Below are 17,568 nucleotides of genomic sequence, written 5' to 3'. Positions count from 1 at the left end.
AATGAAAGAAATCCCTAAACAGTTCGACTGTAGGTTCCTCTTGCAGATAAGCTTCACAGAATACTTGGAAGTGGCAAATATTGGTAACAGAGTTGGGACCGATGTCTTGAGGGCGCAGCTGAAAATTGGCTAGCACATCTCGGAAATTTTTTGAACCGGGAGGGCTAAAACTGTTGGGGAACGTAGTAATTTCAAAAAAATTCTACGCACACGCAAGATCATGGTGATGCATAGCTACGAGAGGAGAGAGTGTTGTCCACGTACCCTCGTAGACCGAAAGCGGAAGCGTTAACACAACGCGGTTGATGTAGTCGTACGTCTTCACGATCCGACCGATCAAGTACCGAACGCACGGCACCTCCGAGTTCAGCACACGTTCAGCTCGACGACGTCCCTCGAACTCCGATCCAGCCGAGTATTGAGGGAGAGTTTCGTCAGCACGACGGCGTGGTGACAATGATGATGTTCTACCGACGCAGGGCTTCGCCTAAGCACCGCTACGATATTATCGAGGTGTAATATGGTGGAGGGGGGCACCGCACACGGCTAAGAGATCAATGATCAATTGTGTGTCTAGAGGTGCCCCCTGCCCCCGTATATATAGGAGCAAGGGGGGGTTCGGCCAACCAAGGGGAGAGGCGCGCCAGGAGGAGTCCTACTCCTACCGGGAGTAGGACTACCGGGAGTAGGACTCCCCCCTTTTCCATGTTGGACTAGGAGAGAGAGGGGGAAGAGGTGGAGGGGAGGCAGGAAAGGGGGGGCGCCGCCCCTCTCCTTGTCCTATTCGGATTGGGGGGGGGGGGGAGGGCGTGCGGCCCTGTCCTGGCCTCCTCTCCTCTTTCCCCTAGGCCCACTAAGGCCATTAAGTTACCGGGGGTTCCGGTAACCTCCCGGTACTCCGGAAAAATCCCGATTTCACCCGGAACACTTCGATGTCCAAACATAGGCTTCCAATATATCACTTTATGTCTCGACCATTTCGAGACTCCTCGTCATGTCCGTGATCACATCCGGGACTCCGAACAACCTTCGGTACATCAAAACATATAAACTCATAATATAACTATCATCGTAACGTTAAGCGTGCGGACCTACGGGTTCGAGAACTATGTAGGCATGACCGAGACACCTCTCCGGTCAATAACCATAGCGGAACCTGTATGCTCATATTGGTTCCCACATATTCTACGAAGATCTTTATCGGTCAGACCGCATAACAACATACGTTGTTCCCTTTGTCATCGGTATGTTACTTGCCCGAGATTCGATCGTCGGTATCTCGATACCTAGTTCAATCTCGTTACGTCAAGTCTCTTTACTCGTTCCGTAATACATCATCCCGCAACTAACTCATTAGTCACAATGCTTGCAAGGCTTATAGTGATGTGTATTACTGAGTGGGGCCCAGAGATACCTCTCCAACAATCGGAGTGACAAATCCTAATCTCGAAATACGCCAACCCAACAAGTACCTTTGGAGACACCTGTAGAGCACTTTATAATCACCCAGTTACGTTGTGACGTTTGGTAGCACACAAGTGTTCCTCCGGTAAACGGGGAGTTGCATAATCTCATAGTCCATAGGAACATGTATAAGTTCATGAAGAAAGCAATAGCAACATACTAAACGATCGAGTGCTAAGCTAACGGAATGGGTCAAGTCAATCACATCATTCTCCTAATGATGTGATCCCGTTAATCAAATGACAACTCATGTCTATGGCTAGGAAACATAACCATCTTTGATCAACGAGCTAGTCAAGTAGAGGCATACTAGTGACACTCTGTTTGTCTATGTATTCACACATGTATTATGTTTCCGGTTAATACAATTCTAGCATGAATAATAAACATTTATCATGATATAAGGAAATAAATAATAACTTTATTATTGCCTCTAGGGCATATTTCCTTCAGTCTCCCACTTGCACTAGAGTCAATAATCAAGATTACATAGTAATGATTCTTACACCCATGGAGTCTTGGTGCTGATCATGTTTTGCTCGTGGAAGAGGCTTAGTCAACGGGTCTGCAACATTCAGATCCGTATGTATCTTGCAAATTTCTATGTCTCCCACCTGGACTAAATCCCGGATGGAATTGAAGCGTCTTTTGATGTGCTTGGTTCTCTTGTGAAATTTGGATTCCTTTGCTAAGGCAATTGCACGAGTATTGTCACAAAAGATTTTCATTGGTCCCGATGCACTAGGTATGACACCTAGATCGGATATGAACTCCTTCATCCAGACTCCTTCATTTGCTGCTTCCGAAGCAGCTATGTACTCCGCTTCACACGTAGATCCCGCCACGACACTTTGCTTAGAACTGCACCAACTGACAACTCCACCATTCAATGTAAACACGTATCCGGTTTGCGATTTAGAATCGTCCGGATCAGTATCAAAGCTTGCATCAACGTAACCATTTACGATGAGCTCTTTTTCACCTCCATAAACGAGAAACATATCCTTAGTCCTTTTCAGGTATTTCAGAATGTTCTTGACCGCTGTCCAGTGATCCACTCCTGGATTACTTTGGTACCTCCCTGCTAAACTTATAGCAAGGCACACATCAGGTCTGGTACACAGCATTGCATACATGATAGAGCCTATGGCTGAAGCATAGGGAACATCTTTCATCTTCTCTCTATCTTCTGCAGTGGTCGGGCATTGAGTCTTACTCAATCTCACACCTTGTAGTACAGGCAAGAACCCTTTCTTTGCTTGATCCATTTTGAACTTCTTCAAAACTTTGTCAAGGTATGTGCTTTGTGAAAGTCCAATTAAGCGTCTTGATCTATCTCTATAGATCTTGATGCCTAATATATATGCAGCTTCACCGAGGTCTTTCATTGAAAAACTCTTATTCAAGTATCCCTTATGCTATCCAGAAATTCTATATCATTTCCAATCAGCAATATGTCATCCACATATAATATCAGAAATGCTACTGAGCTCCCACTCACTTTCTTGTAAATACAGGCTTCTCCAAAAGTCTGTATAAAACCAAATGCTTTGATCACACTATCAAAGCGTTTATTCCAACTCCGAGAGGCTTGCACCAGTCCATAAATGGATCGCCGGAGCTTGCACACTTTGTTAGCTCCCTTTGGATCGACAAAACCTTCCGGTTGCATCATATACAACTCTTCTTCCAGAAATCCATTCAGGAATGCAGTTTTGACATCCATTTGCCAAATTTCATAATCATAAAATGCGGCAATTGCTAACATGATTTGGACAGACTTAAGCATCGCTACGGGTGAGAAGGTCTCATCGTAGTCAATCCCTTGAACTTGTCGAAAACCTTTCGCAACAAGTCGAGCTTTATAGACAGTAACATTACCGTCAGCGTCAGTCTTCTTCTTGAAGATCCATTTATTTTCAATAGCTTGCCGATCATCGGGCAAGGTAACCAAAGTCCATACTTTGTTCTCATACATGGATCCCATCTCGGATTTCATGGCCTCAAGCCATTTTGCGGAATCTGGGCTCACCATCGCTTCTTCATAGTTCGTAGGTTCGTCATGGTCTAGTAACATAACCTCCAGAACAGGATTACCGTACCACTCTGGTGCGGATCTTAATCTGGTTGACCTACGAGGTTCAGTAATAACTTGATCTGAAGTTTCATGATCATTATCATTAACTTCCTCACTAATTGGTGTAGGCGTCGCAGAAACCGGTTTCTGTGATGATCTACTTTCCAATAAGGGAGCAGGTACATTTACCTCATCAAGTTCTACTTTCCTCCCACTCACTTCTTTTGAGAGAAACTTCTTCTCCAGAAAAATTCCGAATTTAGCAACAAAAGTTTTGCCTTCGGATTTGTGATAGAAGGTGTACCCAACAGTTTCCTTTGGGTATCCTATGAAGACACATTTCTCCGATTTGGGTTCGAGCTTATCAGGTTGAAGTTTTTTCACATAAGCATCACAGCCCCAAACTTTAAGAAACGACAACTTTGGTTTCTTGCCAAACCACAGTTCATAAGGCGTCGTCTCAATGGATTTTGATGGTGCCCTATTTAACGTGAATGCAGCCGTCTCTAAAGCATAACCCCAAAATGATAGCGGTAAATCAGTAAGAGACATCATAGATCGCACCATATCTAGTAAAGTACGATTACGACGTTCGGACACACCATTACGCTGTGGTGTTCCGGGTGGCGTGAGTTGCGAAACTATTCCGCATTGTTTCAAATGAAGACCAAACTCATAACTCAAATATTCTCCTCCACGATCAGATCGTAGATATTTTATTTTCTTGTTACGATGATTTTCAACTTCACTCTGAACTTCTTTGAACTTTTCAAATGTTTCAGATTTATGTTTCATTAAGTAGATATACCCATATCTGCTCAAATCATCTGTGAAGGTGAGAAAATAACGATATCCGCCACGAGCCTCAATATTCATTGGACCACATACATCTGTATGTATGATTTCCAACAAATCTGTTGCTCTCTCCATAGTTCTGGAGAACGGTGTTTTAGTCATCTTGCCCATGAGGCACGGTTCGCAAGTACCAAGTGATTCATAATCAAGTGGTTCCAAAAGTCCATCAGTATGGAGTTTCTTCATGCGCTTTACACCGATATGACCTAAACGGCAGTGCCACAAATAAGTTGCACTATCATTATCAACTCTGCATCTTTTGGCTTCAATATTATGAATATGTGTATCACTACTATCGAGATTCAACAAAAATAGACCACTCTTCAAGGGTGCATGACCATAAAAGATATTACTCATATAAATAGAACAACCATTATTCTCTGATTTAAATGAATAACCGTCTCGCATCAAACAAGATCCAGATATAATGTTCATGCTTAACGCTGGCACCAAATAACAATTATTTAGGTCTAATACTAATCCCGAAGGTAGATGTAGAGGTAGCGTGCCGACCGCGATCACATCGACTTTGGAACCATTTCCCACGCGCATCGTCACCTCGTCCTTAGCCAATCTTCGCTTAATCCGTAGCCCCTGTTTCGAGTTGCAAATATTAGCAACAGAACCAGTATCAAATACCCAGGTGCTACTGCGAGCATTAGTAAGGTACACATCAATAACATGTATATCACATATACCTTTGTTCACCTTGCCATCCTTCTTATCCGCCAAATACTTGGGGCAGTTCCGCTTCCAGTGACCAGTCTGCTTGCAGTAGAAGCACTCAGTCTCAGGCTTAGGTCCAGACTTGGGTTTCTTCTCCTGAACAACAACTTGCTTGCTAATCTTCTTGAAGTTCCCCTTCTTCTTCCCTTTGCCCTTTTTCTTGAAACTAGTGGTCTTATTGACCATCAACACTTGATGCTCCTTTTTGATTTCTACCTCCGCTGCCTTTAGCATTGCGAAGAGCTCGGGAATTGTCTTATTCATCCCTTGCATGTTATAGTTCATCACGAAGCTCTTGTAGCTTGGTGGCAGTGATTGAAGAATTCTGTCAATGACGCTATCATCCGGAAGATTAACTCCCAGTTGAATCAAGTGATTATTATACCCAGACATTTTGAGTATATGCTCACTGACAGAACTATTCTCTTCCATCTTGCAGCTGTAGAACTTATTGGAGACTTCATATCTCTCAATCCGGGCATTTGCTTGAAATATTAACTTCAACTCCTGGAACATCTCATATGCTCCATGACGTTCAAAACGTCGTTGAAGACCCGGTTCTAAGTCGTAAAGCATGGCACACTGAACTATCGAGTAATCATCAGCTTTGCTCTGCCAGACGTTCATAACTTCTGGTGTTGCTCTTGCAGTAGGCCTGGCACCCAGCGGTGCTTCCAGGACGTAATTCTTCTGTGCAGCAATGAGGATAATCCTCAAGTTACGGACCCAGTCCGTGTAATTGCTACCATCATCTTTCAACTTTGCTTTCTCAAGGAACGCATTAAAATTTAACGGAACAACAGCACGGGCCATCTATCTACAATTAACATAGACAAGCAAGATACTATCAGGTACTAAGTTCATGATAAATTTAAGTTCTATTAATCATATTACTTAAGAACTCCCACTTAGATAGACATCCCTCTAATCATCTAAGTGATTACGTGATCCAAATCAACTAAACCATAACCGATCATCACGTGAAATGGAGTAGTTTTCAATGGTGAACATCACTATGTTGATCATATCTACTATATGATTCACGCTCGACCTTTCGGTCTCAGTGTTCCGAGGCCATATCTGCATATGCTAGGCTCGTCAAGTTTAACCTGAGTATTCCGCGTGTGCAAACTGGTTTTGCACCCGTTGTATTTGAACGTAGAGCCTATCACACCCGATCATCACGTGGTGTCTCAGCACGAAGAACTTTCGCAACGGTGCATACTCAGGGAGAACACTTTTATCTTGAAATTTTAGTGAGAGATCATCTTATAATGCTACCGTCAATCAAAGCAAGATAAGATGCATAAAAGATAAACATCACATGCAATCAATATAAGTGATATGATATGGCCATCATCATCTTGTGCTTGTGATCTCCATCTCCGAAGCACCGTCATGATCACCATCGTCACCGGCGCGACACCTTGATCTCCATCGTAGCATCGTTGTCGTCTCGCCAACTATTGCTTTTACGACTATCGCTACCGCTTAGTGATAAAGTAAAACAATTACATGGCGATTGCATTGCATACAATAAAGCGACAACCATATGGCTCCTGCCAGTTGCCGATAACTCGGTTACAAAACATGATCATCTCATACAATAAAATATAGCATCATGTCTTGACCATATCACATCACAACATGCCCTGCAAAAACAAGTTAGACGTCCTCTACTTTGTTGTTGCAAGTTTTACGTGGCTGCTACGGGTTTAGCAAGAACCGTTCTTACCTACGCATCAAAACCACAACGATAGTTTGTCAAGTTGGTGCTGTTTTAACCTTCGCAAGGACCGGGCGTAGCCACACTCGGTTCAACTAAAGTGAGAGAGACAGACACCCGCCAGTCACCTTTAAGCAATGAGTGCTCGCAACGGTGAAACCAGTCTCGCGTAACCAAAATATGACATGCTGGTAAGCAGTATGACTTATATCGCCCACAACTCACTTGTGTTCTACTCGTGCATATAACATCAACGCATAAAACCAGGCTCGGATGCCACTGTTGGGGAACGTAGTAATTTCAAAAAAATTCTACGCACACGCAAGATCATGGTGATGCATAGCAACGAGAGGAGAGAGTGTTGTCCACGTACCCTCGTAGACCAAAAGCGGAAGCGTTAACACAACGCGGTTGATGTAGTCGTACGTCTTCACGATCCGACCGATCAAGTACCGAACGCACGACACCTCCGAGTTCAGCACACGTTCAGCTCGATGACGTCCCTCGAACTCCGATCCAGCCGAGTGTTGAGGGAGAGTTTTGTCAGCACGACGGCGTGGTGACAATGATGATGTTCTACCGATGCAGGGCTTCGCCTAAGCACCGCTATGATATTATCGAGGTGTAATATGGTGGAGGGGGGCACCGCACACGGCTAAGAGATCAATGATCAATTGTGTGTCTAGAGGTGCCCCCCTGCCCCCGTATATAAAGGAGCAAGGGAGGGTTCGGCCGGCCAAGGGGAGAGGCGCGCCAGGAGGAGTCGACTCCCCCCTTTTCCATGTTGGACTAGGAGAGAGAGGGGGAAGAGGTGGAGGGGAGGAAGGAAAGGGGGGGCCGCCCCCTCTCCTTGTCCTATTCGGATTGGGGGGAGGGGCGTGCGGCCCTGTCCTGGCCTCCTCTCCTCTCTTCCACCTAGGCCCACTAAGGCCCATTAAGTTACCGGGGGGTTCCAGTAACCTCCCGGTACTCCGGAAAAATCCCGATTTCACCCGGAACACTTCCGATGTCCAAACATAGGCTTCCAATATATCAATCTTTATGTCTCGACCATTTCGAGACTCCTCGTCATGTCCGTGATCACATCCGGGACTCCGAACAACCTTCGGTACATCAAAACATATAAACTCATAATATAACTATCATCGTAACGTTAAGCGTGCGGACCCTACGGGTTCGAGAACTATGTAGACATGACCGAGACACCTCTCCGGTCAATAACCAATAGCGGAACCTGGATGCTCATATTGGTTCCCACATATTCTACGAAGATCTTTATCGGTCAGACCGCATAACAACATACGTTGTTCCCTTTGTCATCGGTATGTTACTTGCCCGAGATTCGATCGTCGGTATCTCGATACCTAGTTCAATCTCGTTACCGTCAAGTCTCTTTACTCGTTCCGTAATACATCATCCCGCAACTAACTCATTAGTCACAATGCTTGCAAGGCTTATAGTGATGTGTATTACTGAGTGGGCCCAGAGATACCTCTCCGACAATCGGAGTGACAAATCCTAATCTCGAAATACGCCAACCCAACAAGTACCTTTGGAGACACCTGTAGAGCACCTTTATAATCACCCAGTTACGTTGTGACGTTTGGTAGCACACAAAGTGTTCCTCCGGTAAACGGGAGTTGCATAATCTCATAGTCATAGGAACATGTATAAGTCATGAAGAAAGCAATAGCAACATACTAAACGATCGAGTGCTAAGCTAACGGAATGGGTCAAGTCAATCACATCATTCTCCTAATGATGTGATCCCGTTAATCAAATGACAACTCATGTCTATGGCTAGGAAACATAACCATCTTTGATCAACGAGCTAGTCAAGTAGAGGCATACTAGTGACACTCTGTTTGTCTATGTATTCACACATGTATTATGTTTCCGGTTAATACAATTCTAGCATGAATAATAAACATTTATCATGATATAAGGAAATAAATAATAACTTTATTATTGCCTCTAGGGCATATTTCCTTCAAAAACCTCGTCCGAGATGATCAGCAAACACGACTACTTCTCCATCCTTGGGTGTAGGAGGATTCTCCAGGCCAGGGACCCTCCAGTGGATGACATCTTTCTTGGCTAAAGCGCCCGTTTTAACAAGGTTGTTTAATTGCTCCTCGGTTATTCGAGAGGGAGCCCAATTGCACTCATAGACTTGTTTAGCCATGACAAGGAAAATCTGAAATATGAGTATTACCGGTTTAAGATTTATAGTGGACAACTATACAACGGTATGAGGATACTAGCATATTGGTAAACCGGAGTCTGGCAATGGAACAGTGTAATGCATTGGCGGTTCAACAGGGGACTTTTAAGATTTACAGTGGACAACTATACAACGGTATGAGGATACTAGCATATTGGTAAACCGGAGTCTGGCAATGGAACAGTGTAATGCATTGGCGGTTCAACAGGGGACTAATGGTATCTACCGGGTCATCATTTTTTCTGTGAGGTTAAACCGGCCAATCTGGTATTCAAAGGGTGTAAGAGAAGGAAGAAACAAGTTTCACATCTTGCTATGGTAATTTCAGATCTACCGCGCATAGGAAAAACAAAGTATATTCTGACCTAAATTCCAGTGTACTGAAGGTTCACCAAGACGAGATGAGTTGGATATCAAACAGGTGCTGAAACTGCTAAAGTACGAGATCTATGTGGTTTAAACTACTACCGCACGAGACCTATGTGGTTTTTGGATCTAACCCACGAATATAAACAAGGGAAAAGAAGGGCGGCGACGAACACCGATGAACGCCAGAAACCCTAAGCGCAGATCTGTGGTAAGAGAAAGGGGAGACTTACGGATGCTGTTGAGCAGCGGCGGCGCGCGGAGGAGCTCTAGTACGTTCAGGTCGATGCAGTGGCCAAGGTTGGTGCAGCAGTCGAAGGTGGACGGCGGCGGCCGAGGTCGAAGGTTCGGGCGTCGCGAGGATGAAGATGAAGCGAAGAGGCATGAGGGGGAAACTGGAAAGACCCTCTGGCCCTATTTATAAGGAGATAAACGACAGATGCGAAAATCGAGGAGCCGGATTTTTGGATATAAGGTAATGTTGTCGCCTCGATTGTCGGAGGCTCGTTAATGACAGGTGATGTCACGGCGGTTTACCAAGATCCTAGAAGATGATGTAATGGCGGTTTACAAGATTGTGTGAAGATGTTGAAGAAGAAATTTTCTCAAGTATTGAGGATTGACATGAACCAGTTCAAATCAATCTGGGGCCTAATGTTGGGGATATTACCACTGGGCGTAAACCGGCCAGGAGAGGCCGGGTTAACTTCATAAGTAGTTCATCTGTATCTGAAGCCCATGAAGACAGACGGTGACGCTTCATGAAGGCCCAGGGCCCAAAGCCGGTTTAAGGCATGTAGACACAAACCGGCATTGAGATGTAAACTTGTGTTGTAAGATATGCGTAGCAGAGACCGAGCCGGACACGATTATGAGCCGGCCTCGGAGTCTGTAAACCGACGGGCGTCAACCCATGTATATAAGGGGACGACCCGGCGGTGGTTCAAGGACAACAGACAACAACTCGAGACTCAGCCAAAGCGTATTCGCTCCCTGGTCATCGAAACCCCATCAATTCCATCACAACTAGACGTAGGCTTTTACCTTCATCGAAGGGGCCGAACTAGTATAAAACTCTCTTGCGTCCCTTGTCCGCTGTAACCCCTTCGAGCTAACCCGTAGCGATGGCTCCACGACTAAGTCCTTTCTCTAGGACATATGCCGTGACAAAACCACGACACCGCTCGTCCCAAGAAGGAGAGGAACCCCAACCCAAAGAAGATAGGAGCTGACTGGTCTAGTAACTGAAGATATATATTGACCTCTCAACGGGCTCTCCCGAATAGGCATCGAAGAACAGAGACCTGAACTCGGCGCCGTTGGGCGAACTCCTCCTATAAGGAGTTGATTGTCATGGGAAAGGATGCTCTTCCCAATGTGCATCACCAATCCAAAAACTGGAGGATGAGAATCATGTCCACGGGCAATCTTGATTTTATGCATCGACTCTGCAAAATGAGACAAATGAAAACAAGCCCTAATCGGTGTAGAAACATGCAAATGTATAGCCATAACATAAGCAAATATTGTTGCCAATGGAAAATACGAGCAAGGAAACAAAGTGTTGAATGTGATTAACTGGAATTTAATACAAAACCCGAAGGGTGATAAAATTCAGATGAGAAAACAAGCACCAACTAATTTACAAACGCATTTTGGCTCCTGAATAAATATGCAAAAAAGAAGGGCATAATACATAGAGGAGATTGCATATGACAAAAAGGCAACTAAGTTAAGAAAGCTTGGATAAAAAATTACAAAAATAATAATCCTAACTCTACACTTCAGCTTTCATACGTATTGGTAAAGATGTTAGGGTGTGCTCACACAAACTCAGTAGTTATATATCATATTAGCTAATAAGTGAGATACATGTACACAACTAGACTTTGTAATTGGAATGTCAAGTTCTGGGAGCATGACCCTCTTCAATTGGTACCCTCGGGAAGAATTCGCAGAAATATTCCCTGTTACTACATCATCAAGGGTGTTGCAAGTAAGGGTTGGTCCATGTCGACAGCTAACCAATGAAGTATGTGAGGAAGTGTTCTTATTGCAGCCCAAGCTTCCACGGTCTCCGTTGCTAATCAGTAGAGTGGTGGCAGTGCAGAACCCAATTTACACTATGATTAATCTATGTGTCAGCTTCATATATGGCTTGCACTTGCAACTGGGTAGTGACACCATCAGCAACATGGAGGTTTTCTTGGAATATGTATACCACGAGTGCTTTATTTTTCAGGCTTCAGTGGGTCTCAAGTTTGATGTGGATTTCAGGGGCTATTTGACAACCGTACTAGTTGACAACAACACTCTATCCTGTAGTGTGCTTTGTCTCGGTTCTGCCTATTCAAGCCATGGGAGCAACAGTACGATACAATATGACAGTGCACTGCTCCAGTGGGAGATCGCTTGGTTTTCTTGGATGGGCACCTTACACCCTGAACTCTTGTGGTGCATTCTTGGGCAGGAAAATGGTGGGAAGCATGGGGCGCATATGACATGGAATGTTGGTGGTTTGGCATCTACTGTCCTTAGTACCCAGTGCTTTGTTTCTGCATATCATGATGGGCTTGGCGATCAATGCAGCGGTGGTTTCCTCTCGAAGATCACCAGTGCACTCGTGAACCGGCTTTTCTTGGTCATGCTGCTTCCTTGGGATCCGAGTGACTTCTTAACTGTTACCAGCGATGTATGGGTACTGAAACGACTTACACCATGTTGACCTCATTGGCCATCTAGATCGTCTTACGGAGAGAGAGACCAGCACGCTCAAAGCGCCGACCTGACACAGCAAAGGCGCCGGCCACCGCGCCGCCGCCAAGGAGGCGGCCGGGTTGGACCAGGAGAAAATCTAGTCGCCTGATAGGTCGCCTCACAGCAGAAAACGCTTCGCCCGCAAAAGACACATTCCGCAACCAGCCGCAACAAAATGGAGCGTTAGATGCCACGAAGCCACGCATTTGATCCGGCACGAATCTTAACGAGACGCATCAAGCGAAAGGGCAAAAGAGAGACAATTTTTTTAAAAGAAAAAAAGAAGGGCAAAAGACAGACAAAAACCCCGTCCTCCAGCCTTCTCCTCCGCCTGTTCCGCTTCCCCCAAATCCGCCGCGCCCGACCAAAAACCCTCAGCAGCGACGCCCCACTCCACCTCCACCTCCACCTCCGGCGGCATGGAGCGCCCGGCGGCGGGCGCCTCCTACCAGCGGTTCCCGCGCGTGCGGATCCGCGAGCTGAGGGACGAGTACGCCAAGTTCGAGCTCCGGGACACCGACGCGAGCGTGGCCAACGCCCTCCGCCGCGTCATGATCGCCGAGGTCCCCACCGTCGCCATCGACCTCGTCGAGATCGAGGCCAACTCCTCCGTCCTCACCGACGAGTTCATCGCGCACCGCCTCGGCCTCATCCCGCTCACCTCCTCCGCCGCCATGGCCATGCGCCTCTCCCGCGACTGCGACGCCTGCGACGGGGACGGCTCCTGCGAGTACTGCTCCGTCGAGTTCCACCTGGCCGCCCGCGCCACTGACTCCGGCCAGACGCTCGAGGTCACCGCCATGGACCTCCGCTCTACCGACCCCAAGGTCTGCCCTGTCGACCAGGCCGATGCTGCCGGTGACCACAGGCAAGTCGATCGCGCTCTCCATTACGATTTACGGCCCATTGTTGTGTTCTTTACTTGTTAAACCCCCAAGTATTGATGTGATGAAATGATGACCTCTGCCTGATCTACAGAACCCAACTAACCCTAGCTAGGTAGTCGTTCTACTAGTAGCTTATCTGTATGATTAGTGATATAATAATTGTGCTTTGTACTAACTGGTTTATGTGTCCCTAACTCTTTGTCTTGCCTCTAAATGTATTTTTTTTTATTTCCTTGGAAGGTACATGTATAAAAATGTAATCCTGTGACTGCACGTCTGCACCACTTGAATTAAGTACCTCATGCTCGGCATCGTATCTCTAGATGATTTAGTTCGATGGTTAATTTGTATCGAAAGGTCACAATTACACTTTCACGACATTGCCCATGCCCTCATTCTAGTCTTTTAAATCAGCATTCTGTTACTTGCAGTCTAGCAGCATTTTAAGTTGTATGTGCCTTCTGCCATAGTGTTATATTATAACTCTTACCCTACTGCTCATCACCTCATTGTTCCATGGGGTTCATCCATATACCCTAAGTTTATCTGCCTATGATTTGCTCAGTTTTCCATTTTCATTCAAAGGGTACAGATTGTAATGCTTATGTTGGGAGTACCACTCTATATGTCACATGTATCTTTTCTTCTCTTCTACAATAAGTTACCCAATTCATTTTCCTTTGTAAGCAGTTAGTTAAAGAAAAGAAACATAGCCTTTTTTTGTACAATCTTATTTTCCCTCCTCTTTCATTCCATCATAATGGGACATCATGAATGGAAGTACTGAGCATTTGGTTATTAGTTGATCTTACATGTCAATTGTACACATTAATCTTATGGGGGGACACACTGAAAATGACTCAATTTTCCATGTCCCATTTAAGTGTGCGGATTGTAATACTTATGTTGGGAATACTACTGTGTATGTCACATGTATCTTTCCTTCTCTTCATAAGTTAACCAAATCATTTTCCTTTGTAAGCAGTTAGTTATAAATAAATAAAAAGAGGCATTTTTTTTGTACAATCTCCTTTCTCCTTTTCTGTCATTCCAGCATAAGGGGGTGCAATGAATGGAAGTAAAACTGAGCATTTGGTTATTAGTTAATCTTACATGTTAATTGTACACACTAATGTTATGTGGAGACAGCAGTACAAATGGTGAGGCCACAGTTATCTGTGTATACCAGACTTACCGTCAGTGGCATCTTTAGGAGGGGATAAGACTTTTTATCCCTTAAGGGTTTGATTGAATAACTTCTAGGTTGGATGCACATTTAACTATTTTATTATGAAATTTTGGCTGTCTATCTATCTGACACTGATCTTTCATTTTATGTGCTTCTAAATGCAAGCGAACTCTGCTTTTTAACTATGTTAGCCTAATTAGTATTTTACTATATTTAGTGTTAGGTGGATATGTACATTAACTAGGTCCAAAGGATTAATAATACTATAAATCTTCTCCTACATGCACAGAGCATGCACTATTGATATGTTCTGCTGCTGTCACAATAAAAATTAAGCTACCTTATGAGTATATGTGTTAACTTTTGGTTGAGTGCTCAGAGGCATCTTCTGTGCATATCTTGGTCTTCTTGAAAATAAATGTCTGAAAATTGCCCTTAAATTTTCTCTTGCTTAACTAATGCTTATTGGTATTGAGCTTTAAATAATGATATCTTATTTCAGGGGCATATTAATTGTAAAGCTGCGTTGTGGGCAAGAGCTACGTCTCCGAGCAATTGCTAGGAAGGGAATTGGAAAGGACCATGCCAAATGGTCTCCAGCTGCTACTGTGACCTTCATGTATGAGCCTGATATATGTATTAATGAAGAGCTTATGGAGACACTTACACTTGAGGAAAAACAAAGCTGGGTGGAGAGCAGCCCTACAAAAGTATTTGACATTGATCCTGTCACCCAACAGGTCAGCTTGTTCTCTACTAGTGCTTCTCCATCACTTGTTTCAACAACATCATCAACGAATCCGGAGTTTTAGGGTTTTTTCATATGTTGTACGTGCTAAACTATTGCTAGATTCACAGTGTGTTCGTGTGTGTGCGTGCGTGCGTGCATGGGGTTCCGCACACGGGTCTGTGGGCGAACTATTCCTAGATTCATCAGACATCTTACATGGAGAAAAGAGATTCTACCATTCACGGGAGATCCCGTACATTCTATTGGAGATTAGAATGCATGCATGTTGGTCCCCACTCAAGTCACATCAATCAGTCACAAATTATGCCATACTTGATCACTAGCAACCTCTCTTCTATATTCCTGACACACAATAATACCTCACCCATTCATATTTTTTCATATAATTTCAAGGCTTCAATCTATTTTATTTTTTGAATCACAGTTCCAATTTACAATCTGTTTACATATTTGAGTTCCTTGCGATTAGGACTTTGAAACAAAACCGCTGTTGAATATATTTTGAGAGGTTTTAAAGTTCATATTTCAGAACATGATGAAACTCTATGAAACATAATAATGCAATCTAGAACATGAAAAACCTGATAAGTTTTCAGTGAATTGACACTGAATGAAACATTATGATACGATCTCGAACAGATAAACCACGGTAAAATAGTAGGATTGTTTTTCCTTTTGAAACATAATAAAACATTATGATAAACATTTGAATATTTGAGTACCTTTATATTGTAATGCACGTGTTTGTGGAAGGAGAGAGTACGTGGTTGAATAGTGCACACATATCTGTAACATTTTTTTTAGAAAATCTGGAGCATTTCTGACACAACGCTCAATGAATATGAGAATGTAGAGATAAAAAATATATCAAACATCTTAGTGGAAAAAATGGCATGAATCCCACCCAAAGCATAAGTGCTCAGCTATGCACGGTACCTCCCGTGCATGGTAGAAAAGCCAGTCTCATCTTACATGCAGTATTAGTCAAATCATTCAACACCACAAGTATGATGTTATACAGTCTCCATGCATTACTTCAGATAAGCCATCAATATTTGTTGATGCTGCAATCTGTCACTACAAAGTTGTAGCCACTTAATTGTAACCCAGCACCTGCTGTCGTAAGGGGTGCATGTGTTTATATTCAGTGCTTGTGTACTTATATCTGCTGTCTATTTTTCTGGCTATTAGAATTAAATTACTGTCAAAGTCCTGAGTTTGTTTTTTGTCTGGCTGAGAACTTGACATATCAATAGCATATCACTGATACTTCATAGTAGTTATTTTGAAGACAAATTCTTCTCAATGTTACAGAAATCTATTAAAATGGACTACTCAGAGCAATAATTGTTGTGTCGATATATTTACTAGTAACATGTGACTGTAAAACTGTGTTTCCTGTTACCAAAATTATGTTTCCATTCATGATGAAGATACCGCAAATTGCGCTGTTCTGTTTACTGAACTCTTGGGGTAGGAACTTCTCATGAGTCAACGAGAAGAAACCCCAAAAAGTTTGTCTGTTGAAACTCAATTGCTTCTCCAAAGTGCGACAGAACAAAATTAGGGCAAGTCAGCAACCACAACAACATTTGCAAACCATGCTAATGATTGTTAAAAGACATTCCTAAACTCTGAGATCTCTAGTAGCCAAAGTTTACATTTCATGCATGCCTTCTTCTAGCATGTGCTTCTTCTAGCAAATGCCTATCTGTATAAAATAGTTTTTTTGCCAAATTATTATGATAGATGGGGTTGTATTTTATTTTCATGGAGCTGTCTGTTTGTAAATATAAAGACGTTTTAGGTCACTGTTATGTGGCAGTTTGGCCCAAACTTAAATATATGCGGCCATTTGTCTTATTTATTGCATATAACAAACCATTGATTTTAAGCATGCCTACTTTTGTGTCACTGTCAGGTGACGATTGTGGATCTGGAGGCATACACATACGACGATGAGGTGATCAAGAAAGCCGAGGCCATGGGGAAGCCAGGACTGGTGGAGATCAACGCCAAGGAGGACAGCTTTGTGTTCACCGTGGAAACGACCGGCGCCATCACAGCCTATGAGTTGATCATGAATGCTATCACGATCCTGAGGCAGAAGCTGGACGCCATTCGCCTACAAGATGATGATGGCGATCTTGCTGAGCTCGACGCCCACCTTGTTGGAGGCTAACCGTCTGGTTCTCTGGAAAAGAAATCGCTGGTTGCAAGTGTAGGCTCATCTGACTATGGTGTTTGTGGCAAGATGTAATGGATGATGCCTCCTTTGATCTTGGAACGGATGCCTCTTTTGATATCCAGTACCAAAACTCTAGTGGATGAACAGTGATGAATGCAGGGGAGAAGCAAAATGCAGCCTGATATAATACTCCAACCAAGTAGGCAGGGGAGAAGCAAAATGCAGCCTGATGAATGCAACTACTCTGTCTACAATCGAGCACACATTTACATTTGAGTAATTAACTTGCCCTAAATTATACAAATCAGTCCAGGACTCCAGGTGAATAACAATAAATGACTAGTGAACATCCATCTAT

The 17,568-nt window shown here is 43.8% G+C and overlaps 1 protein-coding gene across 1 annotated transcript; it reads left to right on the top strand.

Annotated features, from left to right (window-relative positions):
- Positions 1-12,544: 12,544 nt before the first annotated feature.
- Positions 12,545-17,356, top strand: LOC123170027 (DNA-directed RNA polymerases II, IV and V subunit 3-like). The gene is made up of 3 exons (XM_044587873.1): positions 12,545-13,096; positions 14,774-15,011; positions 16,944-17,356. Exons 1-3 carry the CDS (start codon positions 12,615-12,617, stop codon positions 17,202-17,204), a joined length of 981 nt encoding a protein of 326 aa, XP_044443808.1. The 5' UTR covers positions 12,545-12,614; the 3' UTR covers positions 17,205-17,356.
- The last annotated feature ends 212 nt before the right edge of the window (positions 17,357-17,568 follow it).

Source organism: Triticum aestivum, chromosome 7D, assembly GCF_018294505.1.
Source record: "Triticum aestivum cultivar Chinese Spring chromosome 7D, IWGSC CS RefSeq v2.1, whole genome shotgun sequence".
In the NCBI taxonomy this organism is placed as follows: domain Eukaryota; kingdom Viridiplantae; phylum Streptophyta; class Magnoliopsida; order Poales; family Poaceae; genus Triticum; species Triticum aestivum.
Note: the sequence above shows the minus strand (reverse complement) of the source record. Positions and strands in the feature narration are given on the sequence as shown.

What these genes read in the sequence shown, in the direction of transcription:
- LOC123170027 (XM_044587873.1), top strand. Translation starts at nt 12,615, where the DNA reads ATGGAGCGCCCGGCGGCGGGCGCCTCCTACCAGCGGTTCCCGCGCGTG. An exon ending in GCTCTCCATTACGATTTACG is followed by an intron (nt 13,097 to 14,773) that starts GCCCATTGTTGT and finishes ATCTTATTTCAG; the next exon opens with GGGCATATTAATTGTAAAGC. An exon ending in TTGATCCTGTCACCCAACAG is followed by an intron (nt 15,012 to 16,943) that starts GTCAGCTTGTTC and finishes TGTCACTGTCAG; the next exon opens with GTGACGATTGTGGATCTGGA.